Source organism: Xiphias gladius, chromosome 1 (assembly GCF_016859285.1).
Source record: "Xiphias gladius isolate SHS-SW01 ecotype Sanya breed wild chromosome 1, ASM1685928v1, whole genome shotgun sequence".
Lineage (NCBI taxonomy): Eukaryota > Metazoa > Chordata > Actinopteri > Istiophoriformes > Xiphiidae > Xiphias > Xiphias gladius.
In genome coordinates this window covers 30,853,039-30,869,231 of record NC_053400.1, presented here as the reverse complement: position 1 = coordinate 30,869,231, position 16,193 = coordinate 30,853,039, and the positions used below count along the sequence as shown (strand labels likewise).

Genomic DNA, 16,193 nt, shown 5'->3' with positions numbered 1-16,193 from the left:
GATATAACCAGACAGTGTTTGTAAAGCAGAGGGATGCTGACCAAAAGAAGTCCTTGTAAGTCCAAGCCTTATAAGTGCAGCGGCACTGCTTCTTGACTCGGCCTGCTTGGCAAGACTTTAAAGCACTTGAGCCTGCTCCTCATTGTTTTTATAAACAGTTTGTGATGGGCTCCTCTCATTGTTAGTGCTAAGGGGTTTTTAACAGTTTAGGTGGCCAGCCTGAAGGAGTAACGGCACCTTTGGCTTTATCAACACAGGCCACCTCCAGGCCCTTATAAGGCGACTTTGTGTGGGGTCAAAGAAGCCTCACCCTCAGCATCTGGTTTTGCTCCTCTCCCCTAAATCCTCCCTCTGCTTGACTTTTTCTCCTCATCTGCAGCCTCCTATGTCACTATTTAATAAAATGCCTCCTTTCTGGTGCAGATTCCTCAGAGGGCATGACCTCACAGCCTTTGGTGATGACTGAGCATGCTCCGTCATCTGCGGTGACCGTCAGCTCCTCCACCAGCATCCCCGCTGCTACCTCTGCCCTGATTCCTCCCTCATCTTCTTCGTCGTCCTCCTCCTCCTCCTCCACAGCCATTCCCCAGCCAAACAGCAACAGCAAGCCCTGGAGGAGCAAGTCGATGAGCTCCAAGCACACCTCTTCTCCTTCTCCCTCCTCCACCAGCAACCCCCCATCTGCCATGCAGTCCGTCAAGCAGGAGAAAGACACCACCTGTAAAGCTGCCCCAGCAACTGAAGCTCCTCCTAAGGCTGTCACTCAGAAGTCAATGCTGGAGAAGCTGAAGCTCTTCAACAGTAAAGGAGGCTCCAAATCTTCCACCGCCTCGTCCTCCAATGGAGTAGGGGCCCAGACTGACAACACTGCCCCAGCCAGGCAGCTTGGAGTGGGGCAGCTGGAGAGAGCCGAGACTGGCTCCAACACCGACATCCTAGAGGATGATGATGGTAACGCCCGGCCAGGAATGAACGGGACCAGTAATGGTACGGCCTCCGGAGCAGCTCCCTCAGCAGGTACTACTGTCGCCACAACTGCCAGCAGCCCCAAAATCGCCCTGAGGGGCATTGCCCAGCGCACTTTCAGCAGAGCTTTGACTGCCAAGAAGGGCTCTGTCAAAGGCCCCGAGAAAGAAAAGGACAAGGAGAAGGGGAAGGAGAAGGAGAAAGGGAAGGAGGTGGGGAAACGCATCTCAGTCCCCGACAGGACAGAGCTCAGGGGGGAGGAGCCGAAGGAGGAAGTATCACCCGTTGCTGTGGACACAGACAGCTCAAACAAAAAGACCTCTAAAATTGCCAGCTTCATTCCCAAGGGAGGTAAAGTGGCCAAAAAAGAGAGTTCTACCCCTGCACACAGCGGAATACCAAAGCCAGGAGGCAAAGCCCTGGGAGTCGGGGGGAAGTCCTCCTCAGTGAAGGATGCGGGGGAGAGGCCCCGGAGCATGCGGTTAGGAGGGGGTCTCTCCATGCACCGCGGCCCCCTGGACAGAGACAGGGACAGCAGAAACTCCAGCTCTACCTCCAGCCTGGCCTCCACAGAGGGCAAGACCAGCGCCGCCCCTGTGGCAGGAGGAGGCACTACACAGAGCACAGCCAGCAACACGGTCAGCGTGCAGCTACCTCAGACTCAACAGCACCATAGCCACCCCAACATGGCCACCGTCGCACCTTTCATGTACAGGTGAGATCACACATTCTGGGTCCAACTTGTTAAACATTTATCTGTGCAGCATTGATTTTGTCTGATAATTAAAATCTGTTGGATTGACCATCTGGTTGACAACGTCGTCTTCAGTAGATCACACAAGTGCACCATTAGCAGCAGCCATTACACAATTCATAGTTGAAAACAATACACATATAATTATAAAATATACAGATATTAAGAAATAATAGAGTACAAGCCAAGACAACAGAAAACCAGAAGATCAAGCAAAAAATAGAGACTACCCCATGAATTTGGATATGAGGCTGGTGATCAGGAAGGTTAAAGGGTGAAAAAAGTGGCGTAAGGCCTTTTGTGGCTTGAAAAATTGCTGCGTAGAATCTAATAAACTGGTTCAAGTGATGTCACTGTAATATCTTCAAGCTGGGCTGGCTGGCCACAAAACAGCAAGTAAGAGCAGGCTTCAAAAGACACCAATAAAACAAAGCCATTAAACCACTGCATATTGCACATCTTCCTCTACTCTAAGTCATACACACAGCACATTTTTGGTAAGGCTCGGTAAGGTTGAGTCCTAACAGTTTGGGGTAGGCTCCTCTTGATTATTTATGCTTTTAATAACTACAAATTGGCATATAACCCTGTATATAACCCTGCTGTTGTGTGTCTAGCGCCGTACAAGTCAAAGTTAATGAAAACGTTTAAGTCATCGCGTACATGACACTTCATCCTCTGACAGCATCCGGAAGTGCAAAATCAGACTATAGCTGTCTGGGAACTGTTAACCAGGAATGTCACATCCGTGTTTGTTCGTGTGTGGAGTGTATTGTCTGCACTGAGTGTGCACAGTATCTGGGCAAATATGTGTGGATGTTGTGTGCCTCTGACCTCTGTCCTGGTCCCAGTGTGATAAGGAAGGAGGGCCCTCTGGCTCTCAAAGAGTCCTTTTCCTACAACCGCTCATTAGCCTCCTGACACTTCCTGCGCTGCTGCCCTTTCTCCTTCTCTACGTTCTGACCTGTAGCTAACCACCCCACCTCCCCAAAAACAACCCCATCCTCAGTACGCAGAAACTTCCTCCCCAGCTCTATACCTGTCAAGTACCATTAGCAGCAGGATTATACCACCTCCACCTGTCAGAAAGAACATATTTGACGCTAAATAAAAGAAATTAGAAATGTACAATCAGTGTTTTTCTCTCAGGTGCTGGTGACTGATAAAGTGAAAAAAAAATAATGAACGCTGGAAATAACGAGCAAGCAAGAAAAATTGTTAGTACGTGGAAATAACCCAAATTTTCAAGCAATATTAAGTCAGTTAACCAGAAGTTGAAAAAAAGTTTAGATGCTGTCTTTTTTTGTGGAGCAGTGCAAGAGGCGGTCTGTGGGTTCGAGTGGCTTACGCTCAGAGTGTGTGTGCAGTGTGTGTAATCAACAAGGACAAAGTCTGGGATCAGGCAAAGACCAAAGGCTCCATATAACCGAGGCATTCAAACGTCATCATCTCAAAAAGCTACCAGCCAGTGCGGTGGCTGAACTGTATTGATTTTATCCTTCAAAGATAAACTTTACTGGCATTTGGGGCTTAGCTGGCGTTCATTTTGGAACCCGGTCACAAGACTTGAAACTCAGCAGATTTAATTCTTAATCAGGTTTATCCCTCTTTCGTGACAATTTGCTGAATATTAGGTTCCCACTAAATGCACGATAATTCAGAATCGATGATTTTGTCACTTTGATCCCTCGCACAATTTGTTTCCCCAGATCCCAAACGGACGGCGAGGGAACAGCAAACACTGAGACCGGATCAGGAGGAAGAGGTGGAGACGTGTCCTTCACCAAGACCAGCCAGCCCTCCATCGAGGACCTTTCAGGTGGTTGATCACTTATAATATAGGCTCCGTCTCTGCTCAGAATAGATGACTTATGTCTCATCGTTCTGGTAAATCTTTCTGAGATTTTTTTTTTGTTTTTTTTTTTGGTGTCTCACTCAGGTGAAGACCCGGAGACGAGGCGGTTGCGAACTGTCAAAAACATAGCAGACCTGCGGCAAAACCTGGAGGAGACCATGTCCAGCCTGCGAGGAACTCAGGTCACGCACAGGTAAAAATAAAATAAATACTAACTGGTGATCCCACCTTTTGTAGAGCTCTTTTACTTCTTTATCAGCTACTTTTTTTTTCAAAATGTCATATTGTTTAATTTCTGCCACTGACGGTTTTGTAAAAATGGAAAAGTAGAATAAAGTGATATTATCTCAGGTAAAAAAACAAAACAATAACAAAACAGAAGACTGATCAACATCATTCATAGGATAAGATTCACGTTTTAAGAAATAGTAAATGAGACTTATTGGTAATTTAAGAAGCTAAGTTAAAAAAAGAAAAAGGTGATTTTTCCAAAGCATTTTCTGTTCGCCTCGTCAAGTCAGCCCCGCTTATAAAGAATTGTATAAAACGTGTTCCTTCGGAAAACAAAACTCTACTGTTTGGGGATCATCAAAGTGTAGCGCCTTACAATGGCTGCTACGGCTGAGTGGTAAACACGCTAAACCAGGCTAACTGGTGGGGATTTGAGTCAGGGACCGGACCGCCTCATGGTCAGCAGACTGTGTCCGTCTAGGTTTACAGGTATTACCTCTTTTTCTTGGTGCTGTCTCATCCGTCTATAGAGGGAACTTTTACTTTGATCGCAGGGCGTTTCTTTCCTGTCGTCTTTGATTCAGCTTTTGCTCTAATCGTGCCACCCCCCCCCACAAAAGACGTTTGCCCTCTGCTCTGGCCTCGCGTCTCAATGCCGACCCAGTTGTCGAGATTCAGTTGAGGCTCTGTGGAAAGGTTCATACAGCATGTCCTATTTTCCTGTTTTAGATTGTAACAAAGGATCTCATGTCTTTGCTCTCTACCTTTCTGAAAACTGAGGAGGTTACGGAGTTTGTTTGCCTGGACTATATCTCACAATTCTTCCAACGGATTTCAGTTAGATGTTTGTGCCATGGCTTTTTTCTACTAGTGCAAATGAAGAGGTTTTAAATAAAACCTCATCAGAAAACATTAAGAACGTTGATGTGATTGTTCTATAGTGTCACCTTGTGTGTTAAAAGACCTGTCAGTCAGGTTTGAGTGATGGCTGACTCCAGTCTTGTTTTTAGATTTTTGGTAATAGGTCTGCCCTTTTGTTTGTCTCACCAGCACCTTGGAGACCACCTTTGACGGCAGCGTCACCACGGACATCAGCAGTGGTGGCGGAAGCGGTGGTGGCAGCAACAACAGCGGTGGGGGTCGGAGCATCCTCAGCCTCACGTCTACCCGCCCCTCCCTGTCGTCATGGCGGCTGGGCCAGTCTAGCCCTCGCCTGCAGGCGGGCGACGCCCCATCTATGGGGAACGGCTACGGGGGCCGGGCGGTCGGTGGCCAGGGAGGACGCTACCTGTACCCTGGCCACCTCCGGCGGCAGCTGGCCGGCAGAGGAGGAGCCCTCTGTAGTGTGGACCTCGGAGACAGAGCCGGGGAGGACATCGACCTGGACGGCATCGCCATGGAGGTCACTGGATACATGAGCGATGGAGACGTGCTGAGCAAGAATGCTGCACGCACCGATGATGTCACCAGCGGGTAAGTGGGTTTCACCGATGGACATTTTTTCAAGCTAAATACAGATTTTGAAATTGCTGACGCTGAATTCATTAATTGATGAAGCGATTTTACTTGACATTCTGATTTTATAGAATAAACTACCAAAAAAAAAAAAAAATGAATAGGTTTATAAAAAAAGAATCATTAGTTGTAGTGCTATAAATCGCCACCTACCGTGTCACACATACAGTCTTTTTGGGGGTCAAGTGAGAGAGACAGCACACGGGCTGGATTACATTTCAGGATCATAACTGCAAATTGTTCTCCCGTTATTTGAGCTGTTTTGCACTTTCTGAAGACCCGCTAACTTGATCCGCTGCGTCCGATTAAGCCGGTTAACGCAGCACCTGATTCTGTGCTCGCTCATCGGAAATGTGAAAAGTCTCTTACATATTTGTGTGATAAATGTATATTTAGTCATTTTTGCTGCGAAAAAAAATTGTTGGTAGATAATCTATTAATTGTGATACCCTTGATTACGGAGCCAAAATCTGTACTTCCGACACTGCCTATTACTGTTATTCTTGTCTGTACCTCTACTGGCACAGCAGTGTGTGCTAGTACGAGAAAACTATGTGAGAAAGCATCAGCTGCTTTTCATGTGCAATTTATTGTTGTCTTGAAAAGTCCTAAAAAGTGTAAATTCTGAAGTTACTTTGTGCTACTATCATGAGAGCCTCATATGTTTTAACTTCGGTTTTTCTCGTTGAAATATATTCTGGTTGACGATAACATTGCAAGTGATGATTCAAAACAAACCTACAGTATAAACTCTTGCCTAGCAAAAAAGAAAGGAAGATAAAGAACAGTACTTAGTTTTTATGTGACTCATGTGACCCTGTTGGCTGAGAGTTTTCTTGAATGCAAGCTTGCCAGAAGAGGGCAGTAGTGTTCCTTGCTCACAGGCCTGTGAACCAGGTGTCAGATGATACCCCGCAGTTTAGCCGCAGTAGCATAAGCAACATTTACTCTGTATAGCTCAGGTCCCACAAGTATCCCATCTCTCTGTCTGCAGATGCAGAAACGCCGATATGCTGCTAACCTGTTTATTTGCTCTCTCAAAGCCAGTGTCCGTGTTGTGACAGGCCCCCGGCATACCTTGGCAGGCACACTGTGCAATTTAAACTTCTGCTGTCATCATTATTATCAGATGAAGCCGTAAACGGCACCGACTTGCCTTCAGATGGCATCGAAAATCCAGAGACAGAGAGACCAGGAGCTGGTAATACAGCTGCCTAAGTGATTTGTTTAAGTTCAGATGAATGTCAAGGCAGAGAAGATTCTGTGAGCTCAGCGAAGAGAGGTGTTTAAAAACACACACACACACACCTCTCTCTCTCTCTCTCTCTCTCTTGAGTGGGAATTACTTCCTCAGGCCCCATTGCATTTGCACTGATTCACCGGCCCTAAGGCAGCTGAGCTAAGTGCTCTCGAAGTGCTTGATGTGTCTGAATCTGTGGCTCGGCAGACAAAGGCCGAGCCACAGCCACACCTGGACAGGTGAGTGATGCGAACAGGTGAGCAGAGCCATTTGCTCGCTCTGAAAACTTGTTATCCGGGCTGGGTTGGAGGCAAGGAGGAAGGCAAGGCAAAACCTAAACGATTTCCCTCAAAGAATTCTCTGATGCTCTGATATCATTCAGACTGCAATGAAAGCTTCCTTAAATGATCACATTTTTTTCATTTTTCGATTGAACTGCTTAGTCGTTTACTTTGTAAACTGTAAGAAATTGTGAAAAGTGCCTGTCACAATTTTTCCAGAGCTCAAGATAACGTCTTTGAATTCCTCCAAAGAAAAGCAGCAACTCCTCACATTTTAGAAGCTGGAACCTGTAGATGTTTTGCATTTTTTGCTGGATAAATGACTCGAATGATTAAAAGATTGTAGAACATGCCAAATAGTTTGCTGGTGTTTCCACACTAGAGCGGGTTTCAGCCGATTGAATATAACTGAGTGAAGAGATAAGTTTATTCCGAGCTGGATTTGAATGGTTGAAAAAGTGGATGCTTGGGATCAGTGTCGCTGCATGTTGTCGGTGTACGACACATGTGGCACATGCTCGGCGTGTGTATTTGATGGCTCTCTGCTATATGTACCCGAGGGATGGAGTGACGGATGGCCGGTAAAATGAGCTTTTATTCAAACGGAAGCGGGCTGACTGGATTAGGCTCCGTGTGTCGGAGGGCTGGAAACTGCAGAGGCATAAAGTGTGTTTGTGTATGTGTGAGAGGAAGTGTGTGTGGGTACGAGCATGTGGTCGTGCGTACGGTGGGTGGAGTCGCCCCGTGGGTTAACCATTTAAAACAGGCACAGACTGATGGCCTCCCCCTCCTCTCTACATCCTCGGGCCCTTTAGCAGTTTGCTCTGTCACAGGCCCGTCAGCATCCACTAACTAACTGGTTCTTCCACACAGTGGTGGGATGTTTACCCAGAGAGGAGGAGCTGGCGTTTGGATTACAACGTTTAACTCACGCCGCTCAGCTCTTGAACGTCCCTTCAAGGGTCAGACACGTTTCAAAAGAAGCTTATTCTCCCCCTTACCTCTGGTGGTATCCAGCCGTACAGAGAGTTTAGGTTCTATTTTCGCGGGGTTTTGAGCTACTGGCTTCCGACCCAGTATAATGTATGCGTATGGAATTTGATTTGTGGTGCCTGCATTATCAAGAAATATCAGCAGTTTACCGCTTTGCAGAAACACTGTCCCTCTTACTCTGAATTATCCGCAGACCCCACTGTTAAAAAAAAAAGAATCTCATATAGAAAGAGTTTTCAGCGCTACGAGCACCATGAAATAAATTCCATTCACCTTAGGACTGAGCCAGAGATATCTCTCTCTCTCTCTCTTTGCTGAGAGAGAGAGAGAGATATCTCTGCACACAAAACCAAATCCATCTACCGCTTATAAACCACTAGTGTTAAATGAGGGTTTTTTGGTTTTTTTTTGACTCTCTTGAACTGTCCATATTTCTCATACTGAAACGATTAGTAGAGGAATCGAGAAGATGATTGACAGAAAATGTAATTTGATAAGTGATCGACTGTTTGTCATTAAAACGGACAAATTCCAAAAATTCACTCACCCTTCACTGTTTTTAGCCTCTTATATTTGAGGGTTTACTGCTTTTTGTGTTTTATTATCATTGTAAATTGAATATGTTTAGGTTTTTGACTGTTGGTCAGAAAAAACAAGCAATTTGAAAATATCACCTTCTGCTCAGGCTAATTATGATTCAAATGTTTGTCTGTTTTCTGACATTTTACAGACTAATGAATCAGTAGCTGATTTGAAAAAACAACTGAGAGATAATCGATAGGCTTCACAGTGATGTGTCTTGATAGTTAATTTACTTTGCGTTCTATTCATCTTACAACATAGACAACACGACTGATGACACCACATTCAGTATCTGCAGTGGTTTTCTTCAGTCTCAAACCCCCTCCTCTGTTTTTTCTTTTGGCCTCTCTGGCCCATAGAGACGAGGACTCCCTCCTCCCCACCTCCTTGGCTCGGGGGTACGTTGCCCGATCTACCCCTCCTTCCCCTCCCCCCTTCCCCCTCCCCCCTTCTCTCCCTTCCTTCCCTCCCTCCTTTCCTCCCATCCCTCCTCCACCTCCACCTTTCACAGACAGACCCAACCTCCAGCCAGGAGGGAAAAGCGTGTGGAGCTGAGGAGAGAGGCTTGCATACCAACACTGAGCTCCCTCAGAGCGACACACACTTTCAGGCTACGCATTGACGCATAATCTATACATGGAGAGTTCACTGATAGTGTGCACTCGCGTCTGATATCACTATGCTCAAACACTCTCTCACCTGGTGATATTATTCACATAACAGCAGATATTGCTCGCAGGTTCAGACGTCATAACAGACAGTAGTCAGACGGCTGAAAACGGAAACCTCTGCTTTGGAAATTTTTATCAACAGGAATCAACCCTCACCCGGACTTGTTTATTTTGCTTTGGATTAACCGTGTTTTCATGTTTGAGGCAGAAAGGTACGTCAGAGTGTTCTAGATGCGATTGTTTGTTTTTTCCAGAGCGTGGGTTTTTGTGAATTTTCTCTTTTCAGTACCACAGTGCAGAACATTCTTTCCAAGTCAAACATCTCTGCAGTTTCATTCACTCAAGAACTTTTGCTTCTGTTAGTTGCACGGCTGTGTAAACTCTGCGTAGCTGCTCAGTTTCAGCCCGTAAACTGTCTTGTTTGGACACGTTTCTCCTGCTGCAGAGGTTACAGGTTAACAGGCATCTGAAACGGGAGGACAGGCAGGATCAGTTACTCATTAGTCTGAAGGTGTGAAGGAGAAGTGTCTGTGTGTGTGTGTGTGTGTGTGTGTGTGTGTGTGTGTGTGTGTGTGTGTGTGTGTGTGTGTGTGTGTGTGTGTGTGTGTGTGACTGCGTGGCCATCCTCAAGGTGACTTTGCCTTGGGATGATGGATGCTTCCTATATGGGACAGCTAACCCCCCCCCTCAGAGTGGGTTCTCTGTCAGATGATATCTGAATTTTTTAACTGTCGTCTGCTGTCTCTCTTGTTATTGTGAAAACTGCTGCACATCACGTGAATACGAGTGAATGAATCTATGTGTCATGGCTTTATCTGTCTGAATGTGCGATTCCTAAAAAATAGGTATGGATTTTTCTGACATTTGGCAGGTCGTAGACCATTCGATTTAACTTAGGTGATGGTCAGGATGTATGAATTGTAACTCTGTAGCATAAGGAGATTTATTTATATTGCCCATCTAACCCCTTTATACCCAAAAGCAATTCCAAATGCTTGATATCACACCTAAAAAAACAAATAACAGATACAGCGAAAGTCATTAAAAACACAAATTAAAATGATAGAAACCCTTTTAGTAATTACTGATAAATGCTTCATAAAAGGCAGATGCGATTTTTAATCTGGAGTTAAAGGTAGACAAAAATCAAGCACATCCCTTTTCATCTGGACGTTTGTTCCAGCTCTTTGGTGCATGGTTTAAAAAAAAAAAAAAAAAAAAAAAATTGCTGAATCTCCATGTTTAGTTTGGACTCTTGGGAATGATTAGCAGACCGCTACCAGATGACCTGAGAGAATAGCCATTCATTCACGTTCTGGTGAGGAAGTACAACATCTGGCACTTTCAGGTTTGCTGCTAAAACGGGGGTGTTTTTCTCATGCTGTTGGATAAAGCAAATCGGTCCCAAAATGCAAAAAAAAATTAATGATTCAAGTAACTGATGAAGTAAAAATGCCAGGCTTGTTAAACGTGAGGATCTGCTGCTTTCTTTCTGTTTCGTTTTACCACAAAGAATTATCACCCGATCCTGCAGTTCCCCTCAGCTCTACCAGACCAGAGCTAAAATCATTGTGAATACTGGACTTAAATTCATCAGGTGGACACAAACACGGCCCCGTTAATTAATGCTAATGTTTCCCTGGGTTTGTAAGATTAAATTCACAGTAACAACATCACGGTGCGATAATGTGTTTTTCGGCTCATTTAGTTGTCGCAAAGTGGCCAAAATAAATACTGTTTTTTTTTTTTTTTTTTTTAAAACGAGCCATTAAAGCTTTGAAAATAATGAATTCAGAATCGTAGCTGCAGCTGTAAACATTATAAAGGCTGCACTTTGTTCAGCATCTGTACAGGTTTGCTCTCTGCTGAGTGAATTCTGGTTGCCGTTAAGTTTCTGTGCCACTGCTCAGATGTTGATTCTGTTTGACTGCAGGTAACACAAAGGGCCTCTGTCTATAAGAAAACACTGTGCTGTGTGTATACTGTATATACATGTAGGTATAAGCGTGTGTGTGTGTGTGTGTGTGTCTGACTGGATCTCCTCTCGAGATCCACACAGAGATAAAACAGAGAGTGTTTCAGTGGTCAAACTGTCGCCGGGCTTATTTTGCCACTCACTCAACTGCAGAAACAGAATCATCACAGTCCCACACGGAAAGCATTCACCACTCGAGTGACCCGGCCTCAACAGAAAATCAGCAAACATTTCATTGAATTACACCTGGGCTAAATGAGTCAATATTTAGCTCCATCAGGAATATCCTCCATGGGTAAATATTTGGGGAATTACTTAGTGTTGTTTTAGTTTGAATGGGAATGTTTGTGTTAGTGTTGAGGGCCTCGTCATCACCTTCGGACTGTAACTGCTGCTAACGGTCACCCTCGGATTCCAGCAACCGATAAATCCCTAAAGTCCCTTCAAGTGTAATTTTCCGTTATGAACTGAAGTGAGTGACCTACTTAGCCCTCACTTGCATACACAGAGTATTTTTAGCTTCTCCCAGTGTCCGTCGACTCAGTCAATCCTAATATCCCAGCCTGGAGTAGAAGATGGACTCAGTGTCGGTGATGCGATCTCCTTCCTGTAGGAAGAAAGAACAGACTCTGTCAGCTGAGCTGCCTCCTCTTAAAGACCGCTGTTGTTTACCACTGGCCACACTGGAGAAATATGTCTTCACTCAGATAGTTTGCTGTCTTCAGTGTTTGTGTGGGAGCAATCAGCCGTTTAGGCATGACTGATGAGAGCTTTGCCTCAGCCGGAATACTAGATGGATGTGGGCTCCTCCTGCTTTATATACAACAAAAGCAGCTCAGAGAAGAGGAACAGTGTGTGTCAACTCCGGCCAGACTCTTAAAACAAAGTGTGGTACTGCACAACCTCAACGCATCCTCTCTGAGCCCTTTAATTGTGTATCTTAGACGTGCCTGTATATAATAAACTCGGTTTGTGTTTTTCAGCTATATGACTGACGGAGGTTTGGGTCTGTACACACGGCGCCTAAACCGCCTTCCCGACAGCATGGCCGCCGTCCGAGAGACACTCAATCGAAACACGTCGTCGGGACAGGGAGATGCCGACAGGTAGGTCTGAAAAAAAATCCTAAAGGAAGATTCCGCCCTCTGATTCTCTTACACTTTGAAATGATCAGTGTGTAATATTCCGTTCGATCCGGGAGTTGTATTGCTTTGTCTGCCTCTACTAATTCCAGCTTAAAGTAAACTGGGCCACACTAGGATAAAAAAACTAAAAAATAAAAGATAGTCTGTTGAAGTTCACATTAGCTGAATCTTTTTTCGTTTTGTAACGGGGAGGAGTAACAGGCACAGAGGTTTAGGCTGTGTTTTTTGCCTTTTAAAGTGCAACAGGTAAACAAAGGTGAGCGTGGCGGCTCTTTCGATGTGCTGGACTACGCTACTCATACTGATTACCTACACTTCCCAGCATACCTTCATACGCCTCCTGTTGAACATGCGGAACTCCATCCATTTGTTCATTTGTGGCAGGGCCGGTTGTGTGAGTTTGGGCATGTACGGTAATTATAGTTTGCCAGTAGGTTGGTGGACACGTCCTGTGGTTGTAATGCTTTCTGGTCGGCTTCCTGCTTTTTCCTAGTGTTATCATACAGGAAGTGAAGGTGTCTCTTCGTGTTTCCTGGAAGCTGAAACACTCTTGATTCCTGTTTTGGTCTCATGGGCCTTGGTTGAAATACTTGTGAATAAAATAGTGAAATTACTTCTCCAGGGGGTTTAAATTGAAGCATTTACACGTGTAGATTGGAAAAATTGTCTCGAAGCATAAAAAAAAGGCTTTATAGCACAGCTAATTGGCGTAAAATGGAGTTAAAACGCGAGCTCTTAAGCAGCCAGCGTATAGAACGTTGGTTAAAATGGCACCGTTTCTGTTCCTTGAAGTGAACTTGATATTGATTATAAAAAAATTAAAAAAAAGCTAATGGAAAACTGAAAAACAGCTGAAACACCATCATACCCTGTGTATTGCCTAATGTTAACAGGCTATCATAAAATTTCAACATGGAAACATCTGTAATGGAATGCATTGCTCAGGGTCTTACCCCATCTTTCTCCATTTTTATGATATAAAATGTTTCACTCTCTCCATTCCTCATAATATCACACAGGTTTTGCTCAGACTTGTGCCACCACACAGGATGTGACAGTACACCATAACCGCTGACGTACAAACTGATCCTGAACGTGCAAGAACAGCAGTGAGACACATGTATCCCTGTGGTTTTATCAAGATATATATAGGCCACAACATGTAGTAAAGTGGGAGGATTAACTGAGGATTTTCCGTATCTGTGGGTCTTTCTGGAGCGTCCCCTGTCAGCGTGAGGGATTCGGCGGAGACGCCGCGGTCTTTGTCCTGTCACAGAGATGGAGAGGGGATTTGGTTCTTGGCTAACTGACAGACGGCAATGGATGGAGGCCGAGTCACCAATGATAGAGGGATAGGGGGAGACAGAAAAAAGAGAGAGAGAGAGAGAGTAGGGGGGAGGGAGCAAGCTTGGTATTAAGATAGACTGCAGAATGGAATGATGGGGACGAGAAAGAATGAATGAATGGAGGTTAAACCGGGCAAAAGTATAGGTAGAATGATAAATGAAAGTCTCCCCGCTTTAAGTCGAGCTCTGAATCAGCTTTCATTAAATTTACCATTTTCTTTTGCTCTAGAAATTTTTAAATTTAAATTCATGTATTACTCAGACAGACGTGCAGTAGTAGCTTCAAGTGCTTCAAGCAGCTTTTTCCCTAAATCCTCAGGTGTGGCCAATTTCCTCTCTTCCAGACTTTTGACCTTTGCCCTCTTGCTGGCATTCACCCTGCATGCGCACATGCAGGACTCCATCTCTCCTCTCACCTCTTTTTTTTTTTTTCTTTCCTCTGCCTTGTTTTGATTAGAGAGTGTGGAGAGTAGAAGAAACTGGAAGCAAATTAAATGGTAAAGATCGGGGATTTCTCTCTCTTTTTTTTTTTATTCTCGTTTGATTTTGTGCTTTCATGTTTCCCTGTGAGGTTTAATTGACCAAGTAGGCAGGTTATGCCTCTCCAGAAACTTCTCATTTCTTCTTTCACGATCTTCAGAGAGTTTCCTAATCGCTTCATAAGATTAGAGAGAAGGGCAAGGAGAGAGTTTTAAAAATGAAGAGGGGATGAGGTGGCTCCCCCTCGTCCCAACCACACCTCCTCCCCCCTGAAGGAATGTCTGATAAATGTGCTTACTGCTTTTAGTTTGGGATTAATTAGGAGGGCTGGGGAAGCGGCAGATAAAGTGCATTAGCATAATAAGCCCAAACTAGAGGGGCTGGAGGGTAAAGACTGGTGACTGGTTCTCTGTTGTAAAAGATGAGGCTAATTTAATACATGAGAGGGGGCTTAATGGTGCAGTTTGGGCAGGTGGAGGAGGGTGAGCTCCTTTCCCTGTATGTGCTTCCAACATTTTATAGTTCGTGAGTGTCAAAGTTGAAGATCTGAGCCCAGAGGTGTGTGCGGTCTGTATTTGCTCAATGGGTGTGTGACCCATCCATAAACCTGCTGGAGTTTAAAAGCTGGGTTTTTTTTATGTTCTCTGGTTTGGGATGCAGCCGTGCCTCTCAGAGCTGCTGAGGAAGTGGGGGAGGGGAAAGGTGTTGGGTGTCACCGTGGCATCGGGGGAAAAACCTCATGACCCCCGGACGAGGGGGTCACGAGCTTCAAAAGGTCGGGAGTCACAGTTGGGAGCGTTCCAAAAACCCTTAAGTCTTAACGCTAAAACCCTCCAGATCAGATCAACCGTGGACTAATGAGGAGCATAAAAGACGCAGCTAGAAAAACACATGGTCGAACGGCTTGTTCAGATAACAGGGAGTCACTCAAAATGTATATCACATCATAAGCTGAGATGGTGACTGTTGGAAATGCAAAAACTAGTTTAACAAACTGTCAAATGTATGTAAAGCAGTGGGTGGAAGCTAAAGAGGTTCACACTGAGTCATGGAGTCAACAAGACCTGCGAGGCTGAGTAAAAAAGGCAGAGACAATAGAGACTAGAAAGTGTGTGTGTGTGTGTGTGTGTGTGTGTGTGTGTGTGTGTGTGTGTGTGTGTGTGTGTGTGTGCATGTGCGTGTGTGTGAGTGAGAGCACGCTTATCCCCGTCATTTATCTCTGCGGCAGGAGAAAGAGGAAGCAATCTATAAAGGTCTGTCGTGCGATTTGAATTCTCTTTGTTAAAGCAGACAAAGAAAAAAGGTCTTTGTGGTGTGCAACCACTGTAGCTGTGTGTGTGTTAGAGGGACCTCTGCCCCTCCCCTTCGCGCTCAGGCGTTGAAGATATCATTCCTCTTTTCCGAATGAGAACTTGACACGAAGAAGGCAGAGGAGAGCACCACACAAATCACTCAGTTTGAGGCCGATGACTGATGCTCTCACATGGAAAAAGTATATAAATCAGTATGATGTGGCAGCGTGGTTAAAGGATCCTACCAATACTTTATACGTTTCTGTGAAGGGTCTATCCCTCTCCTCTACGTTTGTCTTACTGGTGTCTGCACACAGACATACTATATATGCATTATGGGGGAAAAAAACAACAAGCACAAGACAATCCATTGCAGAAAAAATAGAGAGTCTTCATTTGGTTTGGTCAACATGTGGAACTGAGAAGTATTGTTTGTTCGCTCTTGGCTGATGTTAAAAAAAAAAAAAAATTGCCACACCCACCCAAGGAAATCAACACTTTAATTAAAACTACTTAATCTCACAAGCACAAGAACTGGGTTATGTCAAGTAAAGGCCAGCTTGAATCATTATTAAGAGGTCTGGCGGGAAGCACATTGACACCAGAGGGGCTCTGCACCCGACTTGTAGGTACGACGACTTAAAGAGCAGAATTACTTCACGTCAGTGAACATAATCGACGAGGTGCAGGACGCCAAACACAGGCGGACTGCATAAGAAAGCGCCAACAGTTGTCACGAGCTTTAGTAACCAAAAGCTTTGATAACTAAACCTGTTTACCTTTTTAAATGTTTGTTCGGCTGCCATCATGTGATGCTTCCCACACTATAAACAGCAGGTTCCACTGACAGTTACACCTCCCATCAGC

The 16,193-nt window shown here is 44.9% G+C and overlaps 1 protein-coding gene across 6 annotated transcripts in view; it reads left to right on the top strand.

Annotated features, from left to right (window-relative positions):
• Positions 1-16,193, top strand: part of nav2a (neuron navigator 2a) — a 232,745-nt gene that overhangs the window by 172,404 nt on the left and 44,148 nt on the right. For all 6 annotated transcript variants that reach the window (XM_040124570.1, XM_040124551.1, XM_040124561.1 and 3 more), the window contains 5 exons: positions 424-1,681; positions 3,430-3,539; positions 3,660-3,768; positions 4,857-5,279; positions 12,047-12,169. In XM_040124570.1, coding sequence (XP_039980504.1) covers positions 424-1,681; positions 3,430-3,539; positions 3,660-3,768; positions 4,857-5,279; positions 12,047-12,169 — 2,023 coding nt within the window. The remainder of the gene's footprint in view (positions 1-423; positions 1,682-3,429; positions 3,540-3,659; positions 3,769-4,856; positions 5,280-12,046; positions 12,170-16,193) is intronic.